This window comes from Leptonotus elevatus, chromosome 14, assembly GCF_054856555.1.
Source record: "Leptonotus elevatus isolate MCC_2025b chromosome 14, RoL_Lele_1.0, whole genome shotgun sequence".
Taxonomy (NCBI): domain Eukaryota; kingdom Metazoa; phylum Chordata; class Actinopteri; order Syngnathiformes; family Syngnathidae; genus Leptonotus; species Leptonotus elevatus.
In genome coordinates, this window is record NC_141252.1 from 15,817,449 (window position 1) to 15,845,143 (window position 27,695).

Sequence of the window (27,695 nt, forward strand, 5' to 3'; positions counted from 1 at the left end):
TTTGAGGCATGAAATTCAAAATGAGTGAATCGTTGAAGGAAAAAAAACTAGTAACTTTATCAATTTCAACTGGAGCATCTTAAATATATTGTTTTTGTAGCGTAGTATGTAACTGAAAACAAGGATTTGCCAATCACTGTACAGTATTCTATTTTTATTTACTCAACTTCATTGGAATTGGTGTTTGTCCCGACCAGCAAAGTATTTCTTTTAAACATAAGGGCAGACAGACACACCATATCACAAGTTTAGAGGTTACATAATAAGTAGAGTAGACAGTTATCACAATCATACTCAGACACAGGTGCAATTTCAGTTGTACTCAGATGCAGTACATTTTATCTCGCAAAACCTCCAAGTATGAATCAGAACTTGCAATCTTCACCTCTTATCTGATAGCAGTCACAGGTTACACTCACTATCTTTGCCCTTTATCCTGGGACAGACACGAGCATGTGAGCCTTCATTCAGCCGGAGGGAGCACGCCCTCCAATGTTTGTGACGTCATCTGTTTACGTCTTTAACATCTTTAAAATTAGCCTGCATATTTGAATGGAAACATCGATTATGGTGGGGGGAAAAATATCTTATGTAAGGTTTAATGTAGGGTATGAAAGAATTACATGACATAAGGCATGGGTGAAAATGTCAGTATTTCCAGTCTGCCTTATATAATCATGTAACCCACAAAAACATAGTTTTTCCATTCCAGCTTTCCGGTGTTCAGTTATAGTTGTTATAGTTTTGGCCTTCAGGTTAGTAGAGTGGCAAGGGGACCAATTCTGCATGTGCGTATTTTTTTTTGGGGGGGGGGGGGGGGTATTACATAAGAAACTGCAGGCCGGTATGAGGTAATTCTATAACTTGCAGCGCATGATGCTTGTGTGTGACACTTGTTCTACTTTCAAAATCACAGTATTTCCTTTTTAGGAACCGTGTGACATGTTCAGTTATTTTATTATTATTATTTTGCTCCATCGCCCATTTGGATACAGCAAAATGTCATCATTTGACTTTAAAATAACTTTATTTTAATTGCATACTGTCCTGGAATTAGACTAGTTGTGTTAAATTTAGACTTTTTTTGTTGTCCATTTATATAAACCATTTATGAAATGATGATAGAGGCGAGGAACTCTGGGTTATTTTCAGGCAGGTTTCAGAGACAGGCTGCTTGTTAAAGTCGGCTAAAAACACACAGCTTAAGATGCACTTGTTCTAATAATTGCTTATTTTCATACACTTCACAATTTTAACTTTTGTGCTACTGGGAAATGCAAATGGCGACCTAAAAGAGGCTATTTCTGGAAATATCTCAAAATTGAATTTTTTTGTCCAAACGATCTATTTTTGTGTCTAGCTCAAAACTAATGTTGCCGATATGCGGACCCTTTTGCCGGAGCGGGTCACATATGTTTATCTTACCTCCTTCGAACACAACGCCAATGTGTCTTTTGTGTAAAAGCATGGTGACTCTGATTAAAAAAACAAAAAAAACAACGTGAAAACAAAATGCCATTATGAGAAGCGCTACCATGAGATTGACCCCCAAAATCATTAATGCATGATCATTTTGCTGAAAGGAAAAGGACACTTTGTTTGACTTTTGAGATGTATGCGAATATTTGAAACTTACAAGACAATTGATTCACCTTTAGTGAAAATTGTAGGCCGGGAGCCAGGTCCACTCCTCTGGATGATTTTTGTTACCTTTTTATTTTATTTTATTTTTTAACTAGGATTTGCTGTTATCTCATACTTTGGGCCATCACAAGTTGATAGGGACAACCCCCAACTCGAGGCTGTTTGGTCACAGCAGCCAAAAACACCCATTTTGGGAAAAGCTTCTGGCGAAATTGTGTAATTGCAAATGCCACGGTACAGCAACTGCATATATGGTCAGAAAACTCTCAAATTTTGCATGGTGTATCCTGACACATGGAGGAACTAGCAGGAAAATAATTATGGGCGTCCTCTATTTCAATTCTCAAATATCACTCTCTACATACCCTAAAAGAAAAAAAAAAGAAAAAATAAGTATCTCCGCCTGACAAATTAGCATCAAAAGAGATCTATTTCAAAGATTTTATTATGCATCTCACTCCCACATTTGTAACCTTCAATTTAAGTCAAAGATGAGCGTTCTATCTGAAGTATTAGAGGAGCTATGACCAAAATAATCCACTGTACCCTAAATCGGGGAACAAACTGAAGAATTACCATTTCAAATGGGATTAAGCTATTTTTCTGCATTTAAATAAAATCTCAAATAATATTCGAAACACCCTCAAACCATAGTGGTTCTAACTTGCCAGTCTCTGTGTTCATGCAAAATCTTGTACACACAGAATCATTTCAAGACTTGCGTGTGTCCAAAAGAAGACGCTGAGGACGTTTAACGGCTGTAATATATATGCCAAGTCTGGAGTGGCGCTGTAGCGCAGCCACAGACAAACATAGCTTTGCATGTATCAAAACAACATGAAAAAGACAAACACAGGAGAAGTGACAATGGCGGGTGATTCAAGTACAACACCGCTTGTTGAACGTGGGAATAAAGAAGCAAAATATTTTGCTGCATAAGCAAGCTAAGGAGGCTGCGCAAAACGACTACAACACGGCTATCCGCCATTGTTGTTGACAGACTGACTGCGCAGTCACGCGAGAATTGGCGCATACGTCATCAATCTGCGACAATGCGTCGTCATCGAGCTGCGACCATTACGTCATCGCTGGAGGAGTATCCTGCATATGGTGTCCAGACGGACGCGTATGGGGCGCGTTTTGAAATCTTTCCACTCTGGAGCCCGGTTTCAAAAGTGATCGGTTTCAAGCTCTGAAACCGCGCCGCCATGTGGGCGAACGGCTTAAACGGTAAAAAACTTGTGAGGATACATTGAAACGGGCTTTCGTGTGGACGGGGCCTTAGCGCGTGCAAAAGTATTCAGCCCCTCCTGAACTAATACTTTGTCGAACCCCCTTCAGGTCTAGGGGTATGTCTCTATCCAGTTTTGCACATCGGGAGGCTGAAATGTTTGCCCATTCCTCCTTACATAACAGCTCCAGCTCAGCTGATATATGATTACCTCATCAGCAAGCTCTGCAAGACTGATAACGATCATGATGATTGGAATCAGCTTGTGTTGGAAAAGGGAGACCTCCAAAATCTGCAGAACTCCGGCCCTCGAGGACCGAGTTTGCTCTAGTCAGATGAGACCAAGATTGAACTTTTTGGCCTACATTTCAAACGCTATGTTTGGTGTACAGACAACACTGCTCATCAGTCTCAATGCGCCCCCATTTTGTTAGATTCTATTCTATTCACACAACATGCTAATTGAATGCTTAATAGTTCCTGTCCAGTGTATATTTAATATGCAGAAAAACCATAAAAAGCAATAAAAGAAAAAGAAAAACACAACAGCCAAGTTAAATTGATGCTTGTGGAAGCAAGCTCTTCTTTGTGTTGGTTTCATGAGCAACAGGTTATCTGCTATGACATTACTCCGCATGCCAGTTCCAGATCATGTGGGTAACTAAAGTCAGAAGCCTGTTTTCCGGAAAATGTTGATTGGAATTCAATTTGCACAATGTTGTGCCATTATGGTACTTAACTTGAAGCATACAATAGCAATAGTTTTTCATTTCTGCGTTTTTTTAGTTTTACTTTGTACTTATCAGTCATCTATTATACTCTCAAATGACTGACTTGTAAACATCCTGACAGGTTCACTTAATGAAAAACAGAGCGAGACAGACTAAACACACAGAAGTCACTTTTCCGTGTGTCTATATGCCAAAAGACCCTGAAGTGACACTGAGTACTTGTCGCCGTCCAGATAATCTGAACATGGGTAAACAAAGTGTTTCCACTCAATGAACACAGAAATGTTGGTATTTATGGTTGTTGCCCAATTGGTCAAGTCAAGGTCACTCTTTAAAGTTTTGCAACCTGAGAGACAGTATTGCAATTTGCGCGTGGGAGTAGTAAATGCTGCGGTTTCCCCACCCTAAATGGAGAAGCCAAAATGCTTGGAAATGTTGGGGAATAAAACAAACCGCTGTATGACAAACTGCGTGAGAGCGAAGAGCTGCAGCTGCGGATAACAACAACAGCCTTCAATGTGCTATGAAAACAGTACAAGACATTGTTGACCTAGATTGACAATCATTAAAATGCACTTTGTGGAAGAGAGAAGGGATAAAAGGACACACCTTGTCTTAACAAGCACCTCCCAACAAACCGTAGTGGGGAGTAACAAAGTACAAATACTTTGTTTATGTACTGAAGATTTTTCATCTACTGCATTAGTACTTGAGTATTTAAAAAAATAATTATTATTACTTACCTCCATACATTTTTGCAGCTGAAAATGATGGATAGATGGATGGTGGACGCCCCTACTTTTGAAAACAAGTACCTGTTTTGTACGACGCCGTATTAGGGCCGCGTATAAATATATATTTTTAGATCGCGGATATATATATTCCCAGAAAAAAACTCGCAAATTTGCCACTTTATATAGTGGCAGTTTTGCGAGGAAAACCCCCTCAGAAACGAGAAACTTACGAGAAATACGCGTAGCGTATAAATACACGTAGCGTAGCTATAGTCTAATCATGTGAGGATTCGATGGTGGTTAATGAGACACTGTTTATAAAATGAAAAGGCAGGATGGAGACGGATTCATTCTTTAATTAAAACTTTACTCGTCATTCACCGCAGCCAGAGCGACAACACTTCCTGATCCCCTATCAGCTGACTAACACTATCCAATCAGATGCTAGCATACCATAGGTAAATGCAAGTGAATGACGGACAGCAGCAGATTCGACACATCAACTAAGATACTTGTACAAAAAAATACCAAGATGTATGAATGTGTAAATAATAATTCTGGAAACATAAATGTACATGTAAATATACATTTTAACAAATTAACTTAAATGCGTAATACTCAGGGTGTGGACGTTTTTGTCGCTGGCCAGTGGCCGTACACAACGGTTCAAAGAGCGAATACTTAACATGTTATGGTAATCTATGCTAAAGCAAATTACCATCTCCTTATTTGGAAACTCAACCGAAAAGTATTGGCACAAACAGTCGAGTAGTACGCTACGTGTATTTCTCGTCATTTTTTTTTCCTCGCAATTCTGCCACTATATAAAGAAAAGAAAAAACTCTTACATTTGCGACTTTATAAAATGGCAAATTTGCAAGTTTTTTTCTCTGAATATTGCCCCCGCCCTCTAAAACATATATATTTATACGTGGCCCTAATATGCCGTCCTAGTTTTGTATGTAATTGGCTTGTTTCTTTTTCCTTTTTTTGGATTGATTGATAGATAGATTGATTGATTGATCATGGGACCAGATGGCAGGGAAAAAAAGGGCAACAACAGCAACATGCAGGAATATGGCAAAGGTTTTGGAGAATGATGATCTAAATTGATGACCTTTTTTGTTTAATGCTGTCAGCACATCAGTTGGGGTTTATGCGCATTTGATGGCATAAAAGTTCAACCAACAATAGCAACGTCTTGGTAAAAAAAAAAAAGCAAAATGTGATTTAACTTTTTTTCTTCTTCTCAGCACAAGCACCATGTAAGTTAATTAACTTAGTTAATCAGCATTTTTGTTGTTGTGCTAAGTTGGGTTTTCATGTAATTGAAATGCATTTGTCTTTTTTTTTTTTTTTACTCAAGTAAAGGTGTTGAATAATTTTATTTTATTTTTTTAAAGAAAATAATCTGTACTTCTACTTTAAGGGAGTCTCTAATGGACTTAAAACAATGCATGTACATAAAAAAACGAATCTCTTCTGTAAAATCCAGAATATTAGTGTGATCATTTTGATATTTTCAGAGGGTGAAATGGGCACAAGAAGAGATGTGCATATACATTTTAGTGACGATTAATCAAAGTTTTTGGACATTATAAGCAAAGTAATTTAAGCGTTTTAGAAAATACTAATTGTCTCCAGGAAATTCGCCAACATCACACAAAGGAGATGGCGTTGGTGTGGGGGCAGATGAAAAAGTGGCATTGCAGGTGCAATTACTTTTTTCCAGATCAATCCAAATGGATTGATGATATTGAAAGTGAATGCAAATTTCATTTCCCTGACAACAGAGGCACTTCAAGTGCATACTGTAATACGACGGTCACCAAACATTTTGAAACTGAGCGCTATACTTTATGGGTACACACTCCTGAGGTTTGCTCAAATTTCCCTTTTTATTTTCTTATTAATAATTCATGACATTCATTTCGGTGAAGGCACTGATTCTGTTGATTATTTCTAACAACAATTAGGAAAAAGATCAATATTGCATGTGACACCATTTCCATAAATCTCTGCTAGTGTTCAAAGATACAAATTTGTACAACATTCCTAGGAAATTTCAATATCCCATAACAGGTGCGTTATTTTTAGAACAGGCCCGCGGGCTACTCATGTGATGGTTGGCGGCTACCAGGCGCCTGCGGGCACGATGGTACACACCATTGATTGATTGCTGCTGTAATTAGCCCAATTAAAATGTCTTGAAAGCCTTGTCCCCAGTTTCAGATCATATTCGATGCTGGTGCACCTGTGCAATCAAATACATGTTAGCACAAAAGCGCCTGCTCTTCTGTGGGCAATAGTGCTCACTTTTCAATGACACTGACAAAGTCATAGTAATCCATCAATTTCCTAATGTTTATCCTGTTCATTGCCACGTGTAAACTGGAGTAAGCTGACTTTGGTGCTGGCTGTCAGTCAATCAGCGGCACACCTCTGCCTAATTTACAGTTGTCAATTCATCTAACATGTTTTGGGACTGACTGTGAAATATGTGCCACGGTACGACTTGCCACACCCTCCACATGTGCTCATGCAAATTCAACAATGGTTATTATTGTTGTAAAATTGAACAGTTTCACAGTGAAATTTGTGCTGGTTACCTCATTTAGCTGCACGAGAGTCCAATTTTTAGAAACAACATGAGTGTACCACTGCAAACTACAAGTTGTTGGAAAACTAGTTCCTATTTTGAAATACTTATTGACTGATAATTTCATCTCTATTTGTGCACCTGTTGATAGTGATGGCACAACACTAAATCTTATGCAACACTCTATCTTAGTAAATCAAATGTTAGGTCAATCGGACCAGGTTTTGGTAGGTATGGTTTGCCAAATTTGGACATTTTCGGGAAAAGAGGCCCTGGCCAACTTATTTTGAAGTTTGAACCATTATATCTCAGGAACTTCTTGGTCAGATATTGTTGGAAAGGGAATTCAACAATGATTCTGAATCTACAATCATTGAGAAGGAAATCACTGGTGCATTTTAGTAACCTTTTGACCTTTTCTTTTCATTGATCTTGTGGATCACGTGCCCTTAACAACATTTTTCATGAAATGTAATCTCTCCCATGAGAGATTTCATTTCATGAAAAATGTTGTTTAAATCACGTGATTCACAAGGTCAATTTCAAGGTCAACTAGAACAATGGCTCAATATGTTACTAAAAGTTACACCAATCTTCTAAATGATTGCAGGTTTGGAAACCTTAATGAATTCTCTTTCCAAAAATACCTGTTTTGTGAAGATTGATATAAGGGTTCAAAGAAAGGCCGCCACACCCCTTTTACAGAAAAACTCAAAATTCGGCAGGTTGTAGCTCCCAAACCCTTACTCCGATTGACCAAACATTTGCGATTTTGTGTTGTGCCATCACGATCAACAAGCACAGCAAGTTTCATTAAAATGTAAATCTGCTTGGTTAAAATTTGATTGTTTGGGTGATCTGGCATGGAATGACTTGACAGCCGATCGTTATGTTAAAGGTAGGACAGGTTGTGTTTAAGCAATAAACATGCATTCAAGTAAAGCAATTAATAAATGTTTGCGTATGACATTCAGAATATTTGTTCATGTCAAATTACTGGGACCATTTTTCCCCGATGTTGAAGACGTCCCACAGGTGCTCTTCAAATTTGGCGGACAGAAAATGTTGATAAGAAGCCTTTTTAATTAAGTGATTAAACATGATTAATCTGATTTTTTAAAACATATCGTTTGAGAGCTCTTACACATTAAAAAACAAAGACAAAACATGTTTTTCTTATTACAATAAATGATAAATAATTTAGAATTGAAATAGTTACTTTTCAATCACTCTTATTACTATAAGTAAATTACAATAAACATCTGTATACGTACATATATGATACGTTCTTTCACAATTACAATACTAAACACTATTAAATCTAAACCTTTGGGACAGCGGCCATTATTACAATAGATCTGCGGGTGCAAACAATGAGCCCTTCTATTCTCTTAAATTGATGAATGAAATTAGCAACAGAAAAAATACTCATGGCCTGAACAATGATGAATCCTGAAATGAATTAATTGGACCTTATGTCAGCATCCTGACAGACCCACCGTGACATTTTCGAAGCCTTTCTTCTGAGGCACCGCCATGCAATTTTAACACACGTTGCGTCACGAGCGCATACTGTAAAGCTGTGTTAATGGGTCGTGGTCACTTCACATATTCCTGTTACATCAACTTACGGAAGTATGATACATATTTGTGCCCATCATTCAGTAATGTAGTAAGAAGCACAGCGATTCGTTCCTAACGGTGTCGCTTTGACCTCTTGGTGCGCGCGTACCGACATGTTTTGACACGTGTGTGCTATGTCACAGCACTTGAGGTGAACTGTTTAGCAGTTTTTGGCCATTGACCTGGCAGATGCTTTGTGCGAAGTGTATCGGTATGACCTTGCTGCTTCTGTTTGGCCAATGTCCTTACACTCATCTTGGTCCCGGTATGTTTTGTACATAACAGGGGCATGCTGACGTTAAGAAACACAGATGGGCAGAGGAGCAGCCCCATGACTAATATGCAGGTCAACACATGACTCAGCACACGTGTTGTTTTTTTGGTCAGTGTTTAAAGTGCCTCATTTGAACATATAAACATACACTTACTTGCACGTGAGGGTGAAAAGGGACAGAAGTATTGAAAGTGGAGTTGGATCACATTTGCAAGGCAAATCAGATGATCACGGGTTCCCCTAATTCATCCAGTAAGGCCGGTGAAGCAAAAAATAAAAAAAAGCAAACATTGTCTTGGGAAGCTAAGATTCAGTATGCACTAAGGAGCTTGGCCGATTAATTAATCAATTAGAAGCTATTAGTTTATTGCATGTTATGTTTGTAGGGTGCAAGGAAATAATTGATTTTTTTCACCCTTTTCCGCCTCATAAATTTGTTTTTCTTCAGTTTAGCCCACAGCACTCACGCTCTTCTCTGGATGCATGACTTTGTGGTAACACACGTGCCATTGTGCCAGCTCAGCAGTGGCCTGATTGCAGTCATCAGCTGATGGAAGTTTTTTTTTAATTTTTTTAAGCAGGTTAAAAAAGAGTGAGCTAGTGGCAGGAAGGTTAAGTTAGGTTATCTTGCAAGCATTTAGTGCATTGTCGTATGTACACAGATGTTGGAGGCAGGTTGTGTGTTATGTCGTCCCATTGGCTTGCAAAGCAGAGTTGAGGGCCAATGAGACTGTCCGGAAAGGGTCACGCATAAGGCAAACAGATCAGTTCACTCATTTGAAAGAGGAAAAAAGAAGTAGGTTCAACAAGTGAGTTAAATGTGTCACGAAATGCTTTGTTTTGTCTCTTGAACGGCTTCCAAGAATGTTTTTTATTGATGAGTGTCTCCTTGCAGGTATTTACTGTAGCTCACCTGCAATGTTCTCGACAACAAAATAAGTTTGATCAGTGTAACACTACCCTCAGCCTTTCCTTTTCTTTGTCTTCAACAAGGAGGATTCCAGTGACTAAAAAAGATGAACGTAACATCTGCCTCCAAGCCACAACTTCACATTCAGCACTTTGGAATGCTTTCAAATACAGATTTAAGCAACATGACCCTTGACTGTTGCAACTCTTTTTTTCTTTTTTTTTTACGGCTCTCTATCACTTTTTCAGGGTCTTGACCAAGGTTATTTTAGAAAATTAACAAAATAACTAAAACAAAAATTCAAAAAACATTTTTGTTAACGAAATTCAATAAAAACTAAAATGCTGTTCAAAAACATTTTACGTTTACAAAACTAACTAAAACAAATTCTAATTATAACGAAAATGTCCGTCTTTAGTAATTTAATACATGAGCGTTTGGGGTTGATTTTAAGTGTATATATATTTATATATATTTTTTATATTAAAGCAACACTAAGGAACTTTCAGTTTACATTTATTATGGCAGCGCCAAATGGACAAAAGCGGTATTGTTATGTCTGAAGGAAGACCACGTTTCCTATGAGGACAAGAGCATTGCGTCGTTTTTTAGCTCACTCCAGCGGGTGAAATCTGGGACAATGTTGATCCTTGACTGTCCTTTCATCCAGGGTAGCTTTTGACGTATGCCATAAAGCAGTCAGCGCATTTGTAGTTTTTTGTGTGGCATCCTCCTCAAAGTTGTTTAGTGCCAGTAAAAATGATACAGACCCCGGCAGGCCATGGCAAAGGTACCATTCAACTAGTTTTAAGTTGATGTTTTATCAGAAGAGTTATGAAAATATTTTATTAAGGTTGAAAAGTTCCTTAGTGCTACTTTAACCGGAATAAGGGCGTTTGAAAACGTGTCACACAGAAGTGATGTCATCTAGCAGCAGCCAATAGAAAAGCACCTTCAGATGATGTCGCTCCAAGCCGAAAATTTTGCATGCTTGACTTTTGGCTCCAATGGCTCAGCACGCCTGCTTTTTCATTTAACTGAGCCGAAATGCAACGCTAGGTAAGAAATGCGTTACTTTATTCATTTTACCATTGTGTTTATTAAATATTGCTCACAAGTAAAACACTTTTTTTTTAAATAAAAACTAATACTAAACCTAAGCATAAAAAATATATAATAATAATAAAAATTAACAGAACCGCCCTGAAAACGAATTAAAACAAAAAAATAAAAATAAAACTAACTCGGGGCTCGAGTCACATGACCTGGCTCGAGCCAGACTTAAGTCGCCAATTTTAGGACATGGAACTTGCTTGGCTAACTTGACTTAATCTACATGACTCGACAAGTTTTACCTATTTAACATTTGATAATCTGCAGTTGCAACAACTGTCTTGTTTTTGAAAGATGAATTTTTAAAACAAATTTGTGTGTACCTGGCAATACACCAGTGCGCTGTGATGCGGGGTTCAGAGGCCACCTCAAGTTTATAATTGACACCCATTGAAATGCATTGGGGGTAAAAAAAATAACCAAAAATTATTTTAAAAAACACTGTGTTTTCCACCCCCCCCCCCCCAACAAAAAACACACAACAACAACAACAACAACAAAAACAACAACGGGGGAATAGGAGTATTAAAAATATAATTATTATTATTTTTTTTTACAAAATTGGAGGGAAAAAATCCAGGTGGAATAGGTATTTATTAATAGGTAATAGGTAAAAATTTAAAAAACTAAAATTGGTCGAGGAGTAGGAGTAAAAAAAATTTTGGGTGAAAAAAAAAAATGTATTGAAAATAGGTGAATCCATGCATGCCGAGCCACAAATATGTGGGGGTCCACTGTACATATATATATGTATATTATATCAAATGCCAGTTGTACCCCTATAACAGAGGCATTGAGACATTTTCAATTTTTCTGCCTTTTTGATTACTTATCCCTCTAACTCAGAGGTTCTTAACCTGGGTTCGATCGGACTCCAGGGGTTTGGCGGAGGTGAAGACATACACCTGACTCAAATGTTTCGTGATAATACACCTCGCGTGGTCGTCATTGGCATTGCTTGATCTTTGCTGTTGGTGCTGGAGCAGTTGTGGGAGCACTGACACCATTAAATACAAATTTGACATTCTGAGTTGGATTACATTTGTGCTACTACACAAAATGTCTACCAAGTGCACAGCCAATGCGCGCACATTTCGGCCTGGCATGGACTGGCCATATGGGAGTTTTGTCAAAATTCCTGAAGGCCAAAATGTCCTGTGTATGTATAATGAAAAAAGCATTTTCACTGCCCTTTTGGAAAATGTATCTGAATTTCTGAAATTTGATTCACGTGGTCTTTTTAGTGCTAGATCGGGGTCACATATGGAAGCAGCCAATCTAGACTGAGGGTTGATGCTAACTTGTGAAGCTTGTTTGCCTTCACCATCAAATGTGAGCACGGCATGGCATCAAAATGTGATCATTTAAATGATTCACCATGAAAAAGGGGGCACAGAAGCTCGTACATGCTTTTATTACAAGTAATGTATTAGTGCTCATTTCATAAGCATGAAAGATTGCTATCTTTCCTCAAGGGTTTGGAAAAGTTGGACTTTCCAGTGCAGCAAGCGGCTACATTTCACACATGACATTCTCAGTAATCGTTTGCAAAAAAAAAAAAAAAAAGCTAAAAAAAAAATCTTTCAATGGAAGCCTTTCAGGCTTCAAAGGGCCATGCGCTCACGACCGACACGTGAATGCTGAAGAGATGATGTCACAGACACATAATTCACAATGGATGCTGGTCAATACATAATAGTATTTATCGACATAGCATACAGTACGGTCAAGTCAAGGTTTACTTTTCTAGCCCTTAATCTCAAAAGAGTCTCAAAGGGCTCCACTGGCCCAAGATCAGCGACATCCTCTGATCCAACCCCTAATTATCAGTAACATCACTGTTTGGCTAACAGAAATAGAAATTCTCGATCACCAAAGCATAGCAAACACAACATAAAAAAGATACAAAGTTAGCAACAGTGTATACTTTTTGACTAATTAGTAGTAGAAATACCAATAACCAAAATTCATCTTCATGCAGACAAAAACCCATAAAATTGAAATCAAATTACTGAGAAAACAGTGATGGTGTGATGTTTTTCCTGCATTCTCCACATCCAGGGCGATTACAGTATCTTAAAAAAAAAATACACCCACACTGCTCTAGGCTTTGTTGTAGATATTGCTGTCATCTGGCCTGTCATCTTTACAGAAAGATTTAAAGAGTGACGTAGCATAGTCACGATGATTTTATTTGAAACAGTAAAAAAGGCACGATTTTTCAATCATATTTCATCAGTAAAACTGTTCCAACCTTGGCAGTAGCTTAAAAATGGCAGTTGTTAACTTACACTCACACTGCAATATAGAGAGAATTGTATTTGTTTATATAATTATTTTAATTAAAGGGATCATCTGGCCAAGATTGGGGGAAAAAATCACTCAAAAAACACTCCCTATGTATGTATGTATTTATTTATTTATTAATTAAAATTTATTACAATATTTTTTTTTTTTTTTTATCAGGAAAGTGATGTTTCCCAAGCTTCACTTTGGTAAAGGTTTAGTCTTGCATCAACAGTCTATATAATTTTCTGCCGCAGTCTTTGAGGTTCGCCTCTGTACTTTCCAGTACATTCCAGCCCGCCAACCTTTCCTTCTTGCTAATGAATGGTTAGCATCAGCATCTTTGCGTTTGGCCACTGAGCTTTTAGTCATGAAATCTTATGCAAACAGTAGATGGTGAGATGTCCACTTCACTTCTGCCCTTCAGCGGTTGTGATGTCATTAACAGTGTCGTTTTGGGAGCCTAATCAGTGCTTTTCTTTTTCTCTCCCTGCTCGCAAATGCTCCGTTGAGAGGGGAAACATTGATGAGGAAAAAGTGGTTGCTTCCTTCGTCCCGAGTCTTTGAGAAGACAGTGGATTACTTTTATTTTTGAAGGACGTGTACCGACATCATTTCTCAAAGGACTGTTTTGTTAGTGAAAGCCTGTTCAGAGCTGGATTAGCAACACGTTTAAACATAATGGCTCAGTCCCAACAGTGTGGCACGACTGCAAACGAGAAAGATGCAAGCTTAACATTTTTTATTTAGCCTTCCTTCCTATCCTTTCTAATAAGAGATGTGCACCATCTTGTGTATTTTTAGTGCCTAAAGTGGGAGGTACATTTGTCGTGTGGAGGTTGTTTGGTTACAAGAGGTCAGATATGATAAAGTAGACAGTGGTTGGATAATATGAAGCGGTTGTGTAATGTTTTGTCAAGATACAATCCGCGGTGGTTAATTTGCCGTGACTGGCAACTCGCCAGCTAGTTTACATGACTTTGTGATACTAACCGGCCGCTAAGTGGTCTTGACGGCTTGCACGTTGCGACCGCACAGTGGCCTAAATGTGCACATTTGTGTTTTTCATAACCGCTTGTAAATGTCTACAAGCATTCACGGCAAATCTCAGACATTCACGGCAAAATAACGTTTGCGGGAGATTTGCTGGTTACGGCAAAATAACCATTGCCTAAACAATCACAAACTAACGCTACAACATAGTCTTTGTAGTAACGTTATGCTACTTTTTCTTATGGTAAAACGTTATGCCACTTTTCCACATATTAAAATAGTTGTCAAATGTGTAAAATACATGTCGTTTCCATTCACAACATTAGCACATGGCTACCATGACCGAAATCACTGCCCCTTCCAGAGAGAAGGGCGTGGCCTGGAGCAGCTATTTACATAAAAGTGACACACCCCTAAAACAGGCTGTTTCGAACAGAGCGTTTTTTGGCTGATTTAGGGACAGCAAAAATATTATATCCAAAGTCAATTTTGACGAATGCATGTCACAGACATGTCTTTTACACATTTGAGAACTATTTTAGTATGTTGAAAAGGTGAATAATATGAGACTTTAAGTTCAGCTCCAAATGAAGGAAGGTGCCGGAGTACTGCTTTGCAAGCTGTTTTGCAGCTTGCAGTTCTTGCTTTGTTCCTGTTGTTGTTCCTCGAGTTGGCAGAAATGGAACATTGAAACGATCAAATCATTTGGAATTGATTCAGAAAAAGAATCGATCGTTTTGGAACGTTCGAAAAATCTCCCCACAGTGACATCTGGTGGCCAATTGTAAAATATCCCATTCAAACAATAGATTAGAGAAGTGTTGCCAACTCCCCAGTAAGGAAAGTACCGATTGGCTGTCTGTCATCACCTAATTTACACAACTGGCAATCGGCATATACTGTAATAGTAATGGACGCCATAAGAGAGAGAAATAATATCATGGGAGAGAAAACGGCTGTAAGGCCAAACATGACAAAATGGACATCACAGTTGCTCAGGGCTCAGGTAACAACCAGCTTCAAAAAACGGGCGTGCCATGATTGGGCGTTACCTCAGTCCTATGAAACCGGTGTCATTTCCAGTTGACAGCATGTGGCAAAATGGCCACTCCTTGTGAGATCAAATCCATGGGCTCATGCTGCATTTGAGGAAGGTGGGAATTAGCCGGACTTTTCTGACCTCATACTAGGAAGTGTGCGCTACAACGGCCTTTTGAGCTTGGATCTGACGTCACTCGACGAGGACAACCCTCATAGAGACGCAAACTGCGAATTGCAAAACATAACATTTTGAACAGATATTTTTTAAATCTTAATTTATTGTTACTTTCATTTAATTTTTTGACATAGGTCCACGTAACAACATGATTTGGACTGACTGCGTGAACCAGAACAAACAATTTTATCGGAATCAGCCATCTTTGTTTGCATTCGCCTCGAACGCTTTGAGATTGGAACTGAAACAATCCGAGCTGGAGGAATCTGACATAAAATAAGATAAAATAAGATCAGATCAGATAAGATACACCTTTATCTATCCCACACTGAAGGAATTCACAGCGTTACCAGCAGCAATACACATCATCACACATCATATATAAATGATATGTATCACAAAAAATACTTATGTAGAAGAGTTTCAGCTCAAATGAAAGGAAAGGTTTATAAAAGACCAGCCATGTTGTTTGGTCTGGAGACAGAGCTTCAACTACTCTTTCCCATAGCTTCATTGTGTGGCTCATTAGCTTTATTCCTTTGTAGTTGCCACAACTCTGCACGTCTCCCTTGTTCTTAAAAATGGGCACCAGCACACTTCTCCTCTATTCCTCAGACATCTTCTCACTATCTAAGATCCTGTTGAACAACCCAGTCAGACTACCAAACACTTCCATATCTTTACAGGTAATTTATCAGGACCAAGTGCCTTTCCACTTTTCGTCCTCTTCAACGCCCTTCTCACTTCATACTTACTAATCTTTGCTACTTCCTGGTCCACAACAGTCATGTCTTCTACTCTTCGTTCTCTCACATTTTCCTCATTCATCAACTCTTCAAAGTACTCTTTCCATCTTCCCATCACACTACTGGCATCTGTCAACACACTTCCATCCCTATCCTTTATTACCCTAACCTGTTGCACATCCTTCCCATCTCTGTCTCTTTGCCTTGCCAACCTGTATAGATCAGTATCTCCCTCCTTACTGTCCAACCTAGCATACAAGTCATGATAAACCCCTTGTTTGGCCTTTGCCACTTCTACTTTCACCTTACGCTGCATTTCCCTGTACTCCTTTTTACTTTCTTCAGTCCTCTCAGTGTCCCACTTCTTCTTAGCTAACCTCTTTTTCTGGATCCACTTCTGCACCTCCTCTTTCCACCACTAAGTCTCCTTAACCCCTTTCCTTCCAGATGACACACCAAGGACTGTGCTACCTGTCTCCCTGATCACATTTGCTGTAGTTGTCCAGTCATTTGGAAGCACCTCCTGACCATCCAGCGCCTGTCTCAAGTCCTTCCGGTATGGAAGTCATGTTTTTGATTCGCATGTTTGATTTGGCCAAAGTTTTTACGTCGGATGCCCTTCCTGACACAACCCTTTGCATTTATCCGGGCTTGGGACCGGCACAAGAAGACACTGGCTTGTACCCCCTTGCGGCTACTTTTTTTTTTACTTAAGCGATTAATCCTGATTAATCACAGCTCTAAAATGTGATTAATCTGATTGAAAATGTAATTGTTTGACAGCTCTAGAAATCAACCAAATTCAAATGCGCAAATGTGTCTGTGACAGTTGAGCTCATTATGGATTTGTTGTTGTTGTTGTTGTTGTTGTTGTTGTTGTTTTTTTAATTATCATAATCCTGTTACACTACAGGTTTAATGTATTAACCAGTCCCTAAATGTCGCAATGAAATTTCTGTTTGGATGGCATGTTGCGTCTTTAAAAATATATTATTAATGACAAAGTTCCAATCGTCCCTATCTGACTGAAACGTGGAAATTAGAAGCACCGTTGTCACCACGCATAATGAGACCTGAACCTGAACTGAACCGTTGTCAAACATGAGTTTTTTTGTTTCGTTTTTTCCCTTGTGCAATGGTTGCAATCGGTCACTCTTACTCCCCATAGCTTTCCCATAACCAAGCAGAGGAGGGGATCCCCTCCTCTGCTTGGTTATGGGAAAGCTCTAGAGAGCCACACAGAAGTTACAGAACTATGCCTTTGCCTTCTCTGTGCTCCTCCACGGTTTGGAATTTTGCACTTTTCCTAACATCTCTCCTATTCTTCTTTCCCCTTTGCATGATTTGCGGCCTTTGGCATATTGTCATTTTCCATTCTGACGTTCCTTCTGCCCGCCATCTGTCTTAAACATTGCTCCTCCTTACTCACTTTCAATTAGATAAACAAACGATGAGAGAGTTTGTCCGTTGGAAGGTCCACTGTGACCTTTACAAGCATACCGCCTACACTACTGCGCATATATTTATTTCCATGTGGGGAAAAAAGTACACATAGGCCTGCTTCAGTACAGAAAAATGTGTTGTGGTAAATGTGGATTTTAGTGTATTTAAATTCAGACTAGGAAACAAGACATATAAAGAGCCTCTTTATGTCTGTCTGTACGTTACAACTGACCACAGTAGTTGGGAAAACAATTTCAAAAGAGCTGACGCTCCAGTTTCAGTTCCCTTTGCTGCTCTTTGTAATACCACCACCTAGTGGAAAGAGGGATTATTACAGCCTAGACTAGAGAATAGCCAACTCATCTGATAGAAGAAATAAAATAATTTATTAAGATTTTATAGTATAAAAAATTCCAAAGGAGTACAGGGCCATTAAAATTAAGAATATTGTTTGCACTTTTTTTTCTCACAACATAGCAATTACATTCTCAAAATTCTTGTCTTGTAAAAAACTAAAAATACAAATGTATTCTTTTTTTAAATTAACCCCCCCCCCCCAAATAATTTTCAAATTTCAAGCATTATACAAAATATCTAAATTTCCTCAAGATTTAGATTTTCTTGACATTCATGCCCCCACAAATCATGTCCATATGAATAAGAAAGTCCACGTTTTCTTATTCATTGAGTTGGAGGCGGCCTCTTGACCTTGTCTACCTCCTCCACCTGTTTGTCACAGCTGCGCCTCTCCTGTTCATCCTGCTTGTGACCCCCCCACCACTGTTTGACATGCGTGTTGAGCCTCTCCAGGATGTCAATGGAGTGGTTGATGACGAGCGACAACCAGGCCAGGCCGAAGAATATCCATGAGGCCATGAGGACGCTGTACCACTCCGGGTACGCTTTGTCTGGGTTACTGTCTGCAAATGAAACATCTAAATAAGATGACGATGGTGGTGAGAAAGCGTGACGAGCGTTCGCTGAGACGTACCTGCCACGAAGTCTCCAAATCCGATGGTGCTGAGAGTGATGAAGCAGTAGTAGATGGCCTGTGAGTAGGTCCAACCTTCATGAAGCTGGAAGACGAGCATGGGAACAATGAAGAAGAGGAGGACCCCGGACAGGTAGCACACCGAGTAGACCAAGAAGTGCGACCATCTCTAAGAGGAGAAAAAGAGAAGGTGAAACATCAACAAAACGATCACCAAAGAGCTCCTCACCCGTCTGCCCGTCTTTCCCTCCAGGAAGTCGGAGATGTTCCGCTCAATGGCGAGCATGTACTTGCCCACCCTGTTAAGTACCACCATATTGAGCGGGATGCCAAAAAGGGCGAAGAACACACAGAAAATCTGACCAGGGGTGGAGCTGGGACTAATTTTTCCATAACCTGAAATTGATAAACATGTTGCAGATTACATTCTTCTTATTTGTCACATTTCAAAACAGTTCCTAGTGTCTTTGTAACATGTATGTGATATGCTTTTGTTGAAATACCACAACAGTCAAGAATTATGTCACACTTAACACTTTTTTTTTGTCCTGTTGAAATCAGCCCTTTTGGAGGGGGGGGGGGGCTGTCTAATGTTAGTGAGCCAACCCTGATCCCATCTCATATATACAGCTGAGCTAATGGCGAGTCTGGCTTTTGTTACCATGGTGACCAGGGTCAGTGCGACAGTTTTGCGGCTGTAGTGAACCCCAGAGACCATATACATTTTTTTTTTTTAATAAATTCTCCCCCATGCTTAAAACACATTTAAACTCATTAACACACACTTTTTGAAGTACATGTTTTTAGTGCCTTCATACCGTTCTCCGAATCAGAAGCTACATGTGCTTGCTTCAGGCTATTCAATTGTCACTCCTAATTAATAAGTTTGCTGTAAGTCACCTAAAATTAGTGAAAATTAAACAACGTATATTTAAACTGCAAACTGTTTAACCAAAACATATATTGTTGCTTAATGCTAACATATAATGCCAGATTACATAGATGGGCAAACAAAAATTTGCATATACTGTATATAATATCATTAAAACCCCAGAAAACCCAGATTGGAACCCTGAATCTCAGAACTGTGAGACTAGTGTGTGTGTGTTTGTGAGCAAGAATACACTACACACGTGGTCATTTTAATTGATTAGTTTTAGTATTTGTTTTAACTTTAATTTGTGTGTGTGTGTGTACGTGCGTGTATTTCTTGTGTGCAAGATAAAAAATATATATCACGGTAAATATTGTGTAGTAAATAAAACAACACAAATATTGTTTGAAAGCATTTTTAAAAACAATCATCCACAAATCAAATACAGGTACTGCGATAACAGTCCACAGATTTTGAAGTACAATTAGTACAATGCATAATACTTCTTCTAAATTTAGATGCATCCCAACCCTGACATCTTCAAGCTAGGATGGTCTCGCTTACCATCCCTTGTTTATCAAGTTGCCAACTTCTAAAGTTTATTTGTGGTATGAATTTGTGTGTTCGCCCTCCATTCTTCTGGCTTAACGTCTGTGCTGTCTTGCTACCCAAATAAAAACATTTAAAAATCAACTCCAATAGCTCATGTATTAAATTAATTGAGAAATACGAAAACGGACATTTTACTATTATTATAGTTTTGAAAACCTAAAATTTAAATAATTTTTTTTTTTAAAGCATTTTTGTTTTTATTACTAACTAACCTATTGTTGTGACCACGGTGGCAGCAAACAGAGCTGAGCTGGTGAATTTCCAGAATCCGTCTGAGGTGCTGTTGCCTTTCAAGCTCAGGCCCACTTTAGAGGCATCTTCAATAACCTGGGGGGAAAGGAGGGGGGGGGGGCACAACAACACAAAAAGCAAAATGTCTGCAGACAACGTGTTGACATTTGTTTTTTTGGGGGGGGTTGTGCTGTAGGGTGAAGACACTTCTCAGAATTCAGCAGTCTTACATAATAGTCATCATCTCTGTGTGAAATACAACCAGGCTAGACAACAAACAGTCTTAACATCGACAGCCTTGTGATGTACAACATACAGTATATCAGCAATGATATACACAACCCAGCCATCGCCGCGCCCCGGCCCCCAAAACCCCAGACACCGACTGGCGAACTCTACCCCCACACCGTGGATGTGACCCCACCCAGTTCATATACAAGTGTGTGTGTGTGGTTCATTAAAATTGGGAGCAGGTGAGATGGAGCAGAGGGAAATGATATCCCCCCGCTCCGATCCACCTGCATCCCAGAAATGTGTTGGTGAGTGTATGTGGTGCATTAAAAAAAAAAAGGGGGGGCTTGGTGGTGCGCCGGGAATACAGATGGGTGACCTACGGTCTGCCCCAACCGATGGCTTCCCATCCCAACTCATCCGCCCCTCCTAGTTGTGGGGTGCATTAAAATTGAAGGGGAGTTGCAGGGCAAAGACAGTGTCTCCACCCTACCCCACCACCACAAGGAGTGTGTTATGTGCCCTATGTGCCTATTTACAAAGTGTATTGTGCAAAACTAGTGGAGTGAGTTAAGAGGAGCGACCAGCCCGGCGGGGGCAGGAGGTGCACCCGCCCCCAGCAACCTGGAGACAGCATGGCAGGGCGATAGGACTCGCCCCCCGGATATCGGGGCAGGAGGCTCTCTGGAGCAGGGCAGGCCACAACACCCCCACCCGACCGCCCGGCCCCCAGAGCCCCGAGACAGGGGAGGGGGATGAAGGGGAACGGGACAGGGGGAGGAGACGACAAGAAGGGGTGGCGCCAGGGCAGCAGGGAGAGGGGGGAGGAGGAGGAAGTGTGACGAGGGAGAAGGGACGGATGAGGACGGGAGGGGGGAGGCGAGGAGGGAGAGGCGGCAAGGGGGAGGAAAGGGAAAGGGAGAGGGAACCACGGGGCACCCCGGAGGCCCACCCGCCCTGAACCGCGTCGCCGGGCGTGAAGCGACGGACCGCGCCAGGGCGTACTTTTGTTCTGGGGCTTTGAACTTTACTTGAGTAGGTCTATTATTTATCATTCTAACAATTTTCTACTTCTAGTCCCTGATTTTGAAAATTTATGTCGAGAGCCTAGTTTGGCAAAATTTACTTTCTGAACCTGCGTGGATGAAGTCACAAAGTCAAAAAGACGCCAAAAGAGGGACAGTGTGTAAAAGTTCACCACTACATGGGGCACCTATGTAATATAATTAGTAATTACTAGACCTACAATAATATATAAAAAAATGATCTCGATGCACTCTAAAAACAGTTGGGTCAAAAGTAACCCAATTATGAATAAAAAATGGATAGATCCAATTCCACTGCCTAGAAAATCCATTTCAATTTTGAAAATGAGAGAGCTCGCCATCTAGTGAGCTACTGGGAAACTGTTGGTACTTTTGAGTAAAAAAAAGGCTAAAAAAATATGAATGTGGATTAATCATGGGATAAGCAATAAGTTGTTTCAAATATGCAACGCCTGCCTGCACATGATAGTCTGATTAATATTGTGTTTGTGGAATAGAAGTTAAGCAGCAAAATCCACCTGCTTTTATCTCAGGAGGCGGCCATTTTGCCACTTGCTGTCAACAGAAAATGACATCACAGCCAATCACGGCTCACCTGTTCAAATGTACAGTGATTGGTCATTACCTAAGCAACTGTGATGTAATTTTCAGAAGAAGAGTTTATTCAAGCACAAGCACTCACGCGCACCATGCACAAGCTTAACACAGAGGCTGCAGCTGCGCCTTAGGTGCAATAAAAGTGACAAAAAGTGACAAATTCCACAATACATCTTTAAAATGAATGAACATTGAAAAATTCTACACACTGTCCCGTTAAGTCTTATTCTCACAATTGGGAAATGGGAGCAAAGTGGAGAAAAGAGATTCAAGAACATTAGGCAATGACATTATGTGGCTACTTATATGAACAATAAATGTTAATACACGTGACTGAGAGCAGCACAGTGGACTAGTGGTTAGCACAGTTGAGGTTCGAATCTTGTCTCGGGCTTTCCTGTTTGGATCAACATGTTCTCCCCGTGCTTGTGTGCGTTTTCTCTGCATGAGTTTGCCGGCTTTGTCCCGCATTCGTGCATGTTAGAGTATTTGAATCGGAGTGACTTGTTTGGGTGAATGACCCACTATTACACCATCAGTGCCTTTTTTTTTTTTTCTCAACCTCGTATGTCTTGCCAGACTAGTTTCTGTTCCCAGATAAGATGTTGATTCTGCAAATGATAGGAAGTGAAAATTAAAGTGTCACTATGAAAGATGTGTTTTGACTTGGCAAGAGCATTTAGTTTGGCCACTACGGTGAGTGAAAACTGAAAATTGAGAGTAAAGCCGTGACGAGCAGTTATTCTAGCTGTCATCGTCACCAAAGCAAAATTTCCTTTGGCGAGGATGTGCGGTAAATAAAACTCAAGGATGTGGTGCGCATTTGGAAGTGAATGATGGTTCAAATGTGGCCCAAGGGCCCAACTGTGAACAGGACACGGTCAGAGCTTCATCACTTTTCAATATGTGTCACACGCTATAAATGATAACTGAGCAGCCAGCTTGAAGAATTGCGACAATTACATGCCCATTGCAAATGAATATGACGCTACATTTAAAGCTAAACGCTTTCACAGGCTCGCCGGGACGCACTGCCCAAATAAAGCAGCTGTAGTATATGGCACCTAGAAGATGTAGAATCATACCCCAAAAATGTTTTGCATAACTACAGCTTAAAAGAGCATCTGTTGAAGTATTTTAAGAGGCGACATGCAGTCTGAAAGCAAATTGTATAAACAGCAGAAAAGCAAAGCGGTCAGATGGAAATCAGGTGGTCCCCCATTTAAAACCACGAGTTGATAAGTGATCCTGAAGGTAATGGAAGACTGAAGAATAGAATTATTCAAGCATTTGCGGGCAATGCTTGCTTTGTCTTAAAGTGTGGAAAGATTCCAGTCGACGATATGAAACTCTCAGGATCTTCTCTGTTGTGTTTGTCTGTTTAGTTTCTTCTATGTGCTTTATGTGTGATACTTTTGTTGAGATGTTTTATCCATCATGTCACTTTTTGGGCTTCATTGTAATTGTTTTACTGCAATGTGTTTATTTACATTGAGAGGTGATTTTCTGTTTTGCGAAATGAACACTGGGTGGCAGCACTAACCTGCAATGTCACAGGGACCAACGTATTGTACAGCGGAGAAGGGTTGCTCATAATCCGAGTGCATGGACAAAAGTGTCCAGCGTCGCTGAATTACGTGGTGTATTTCTGATACTTACAGGTTCTTTTTTACATTGTTGTGTGGCTAAATGTTTATAAGCAACCCCAAATGCCCAGTGATGTGTTAAATGTGAGCTAAATGTGCTTTAAATATGTTTAAAATGTTACGGTTTGCAACTCGGTGCAATGTAGCTTGAAACTAGCATATGACGCAGTCACTTAATTTTTCGTTTTATTTTTATTTGGCTCCTGGTCATTTGAGGGTTATTTTCCTATTTGTACAAATTGAAATGTACTGTTGTATGTGGAGTAATTTGCTCAAAATGCAACGAGCCAACGCTTGCCCGAGTTAGCGAAGACTACGTCGCCGGCCTTGTTTAAAATGGCGCACGTTGATTGCGGCCAGGAATGTTCTAGACTGTACCATATATGGCGGAAAGTTATTCGGCCATAATAGTTTTTCAATTAGTTTTCATTAAAAAGTAAATGTGTTATAGCTTAACTGCAAGATATAAAATGTACATTTATTACAAAAATACTCTTTTGAATTCATAAAATGTTGCAAAGATAGACAGATTTTTACTTGTTGCTCAAAATTAATCTTGAACAAAAACTCTCAAAAAACACCTGCAAACATCTTTGCCACTTTTTACAAGCCCTGCTGAAAACCCCAAATTGGCTATGTTAGCAGACTACACTTCACAAGGCAACCTCCAATTACTACAATTATTATTTTGAGCGAGCGAGGAGTAATGGCTATTAAGGACGAGCTGGAGCGGATAACAAGCGCGGTTCGTGGGAGACGCTAGCAAAAGATAGCAAGAGCAAAGCAAATGGAGACCAGGGCCATAAGCTTGAATCACGGGACTCAGCTGCGGAAGGTAAGCGGCGGTCAACGCATTGGGTCCAACATTAGCTGCAAGCACCACCATAGGCTAACTACGTTCGCGTAATTCTTCTCCCTTGGTTATCCGTAGCAGAAAGATGGTGGCGAAACATGTCAGCCTTCCGTAAGGTGCGGCGCGACCTATGTAATATAATTAGCGATTACTAGACCTATGATTATATAAGAAATGTTGAACATATATTTTTTTGCATACTATTGAAATTAACTCATTCACTGCCATTGACAGCTATAGACGTCAAAAATTCATTGGAACAATTTCTATTAGTTTAACATTTTTGTTCCATTTTTGTTAACAAGAGTATGAAAACCTAGAATTTTTATTTTATTTTTTTACATTTAGAGCAGATATAAAATTTGTGATTAATTGTGTTAACTAGTGAAGTCATGCGATTAATTACGATTACAAATTTTAATCGCCTAGTGCCCCTTTTTAAAAGCTTTTTAATAATCTTTTCTTTAAAAAAAAAAATAATAATAATTTTAAATAATATATATATATTTTTTTAAGAAAAGATTATTACAAATTAGGGGCGTCAAGTGATTACAATTTTTATCGTAATTAATCGCATGACTTCACAAATTTTGTCTGTTCTAATACAATAAAAACATCTAGGTTTTCATACTCTTGTTAACAAAAGTGGGGAAAAAACTAATAGAAATAGTTAAAAGGAATTTTTCTATAGTTTCTATAATGGCAGTGAATGAGTTAATAGTGGGTTTTTAAAATGAAAGAATTATTAGTTCATCAATAGATGGCACTAAATCCTAAACACTGTCTCATAAGTGTAAAAAAAAGAAAAAAAAAGAAAAGAAAAAATGGCTTATCCCGGTTATTCGCTTATTTTAATTCAGAGTGGATTTCCATTTGTGACCATTTATAAGACGGTTTCTGGTTACAACATGAACTAGTGGGGCCAGTCTGATGTCCACCTAACTAGGATGAAAGTATACATACAAAATAAAAATGTATAAAAAATAAATAAATAAATAAAAAAAAAAAAAAATTAATTAATTAAAAAAAGAGAGCAATGATGATGACATGTCAAATCGGTAAAATTACCGAATGAACTGAGCTCTCCAGAAAATAAATAAATAAAATTGGATGAAAGTATTGAACAGCAGAGTGTTTACTAGAAGTGATCTTCCTTACCTGAGCCACCTCCTGGAGGCCATCTTGGTCCAGACACGTGTACGTCGACAACAGCTTCTCTTTGTTCATCAATAAGAGACTGATGTCCTTCTCCCCGAGATCCCCCTCCAACTTCCAAAATACCACCCCGCCAATGAGCACGTAGGCCACATAAACCGCCCCCAGCATCAAGATGGAGGGCACTCGGGCCAAATGGAACATTTCCTTTATTCCCATCTCAATTCTCTGTGGAAGATTTTTGTGGTAACGGCAGGTAGACGCCACGGCTATCGACTGTCGACAACAAGGCGTGCATAAACGTAAAGGCAAATCGAACTCCACCTGCACTACTGTTTTAATCACATCCGAGGCCTGTCATGCAAATTTGGTGCAGAGAAATGAGATGCCGGCTGCGGCTGGACCACAGTATGATGTCAGATGTGACTATTTGCAGACAAGAATATCTCATAAATGTCAAGACTACTATTTGCCTGTTGTCCATAAACCAACATTTGAGGTGATACTGTCTAACATTTCATTCTTTAAGATTTCACAAAGTGACACTAGCGTCCATTTTAAAAGCAAACACATTAAAATGTGACAGGTAAAAGGCACTTTTCTCCTTTTTTTCCTGGGGTCACTTTTGCGTGTAATGTGCTCTCAGGCTACCTCGCATCCTGATTAATGTGTTTGCTTTAGATAGCCCAAACAGGCGCTATTCTCTGCAGTTTTCCGTCGGCACACAAACACAGATGTTGACTCGCATGTTAATGCGTATACACAGTGGATATACAAAGTCTGCGCACCCCTGTTCAAATGCCAGTTTCTTGTGGTATAAAAAAAAGAAGACAAAGATGAATCATTTTCAAACTTCTCGGCACCACTTATGTTACAGTACCTATGAACTGTACAACTCAATTGGGGGGGGGGGGGGGGGGTAATAAACAAATGAGATCATGTGCTTGCACAAGTATGCACAAGTATGCACACCCTTTATAATTGGGCAGCTAGAATTGGGGCTTTTGACAAGGTGGAAGGAATTTTGAACAGTTCTAGACCTTTGAGGCTTCAGTGAAAGCAAGAAAGTCAGGGAACACCTACTAGAATATCAACTTCATTTATGGTTAACCAGGCACACTTAGCAGGTACCAAATGTCTTTTGACTCCCATTTAAATGGGTTTGAAAGCGAGTCTTGTGCATACCCGTGCAACCATCATATCTCAGTTTATTTTTATTTACAGTCTCGAAAAGAAACCCCAATTCAGTTATACAGGTTTAAGATGACACTTTTAATATATAGCCTAGAGTGCTGTATATATATATATATATATATATATATATAGTAGGAATGTTTGATACAACTTTTTTTCAGAGTGCTGTACCACTACTACTTTTGATACATACAATTTCCCTGAACCCCCCCCCCCACAGATTATTTTAAGTACTGTATTTTCACGACTATAAGGCGCACTTTCAAGTCTTACATTTTCTCAAAAATCGACGGTGCGCCTAACAGTAAGGTGCGCCTTGTGTATGGACCAAGTTCCAAAATCTGATAATAATACATGCAGTGGAGTGAGGGAGATGGAACATACCAAATGCAAAGGGGTGTCCGGGGTAAACTACTACATACAGTAGTGTATCGTTTCCCGAACAACGTGCTCTTACAGCAACAGACATCGCAAAAGTCACTTTGAAGTGCAAGTCTACACACTACATACTAAAGTGTTTTGTTTTTTTCCGTGTGTCAACTTTCCTTCCTTATTTCTGTGACTCAATGCGTGCACATTTCTCAGCCGCTGTGAAAAACAAAGTTCGGCAAATGAACGCGGAGCTTGCTATCATTCCGGGAGGCTGGCGAACACAGCTTTACCAAGACTGGGAGGCGGCGCCGTGCAGAGTTACGCCACCACAATTTGTCAATGGATCGTAA

At 39.5% G+C, this 27,695-nt stretch overlaps 1 protein-coding gene across 1 annotated transcript; it reads right to left on the minus strand.

Annotated features, from left to right (window-relative positions):
- Positions 1 to 18,224: 18,224 nt before the first annotated feature.
- LOC147163151 (potassium channel subfamily K member 17-like) lies at positions 18,225 to 25,998 on the minus strand. Its single transcript, XM_086095168.1, has 5 exons — positions 25,783 to 25,998; positions 20,233 to 20,347; positions 18,764 to 18,930; positions 18,535 to 18,703; positions 18,225 to 18,463 (listed from the first exon to the last, which is right to left on the minus strand). The coding sequence occupies exons 1-5, from the start codon at positions 25,996 to 25,998 to the stop codon at positions 18,225 to 18,227; spliced, it is 906 nt and encodes a 301-aa protein (XP_085951294.1).
- Positions 25,999 to 27,695: the final 1,697 nt, after the last annotated feature.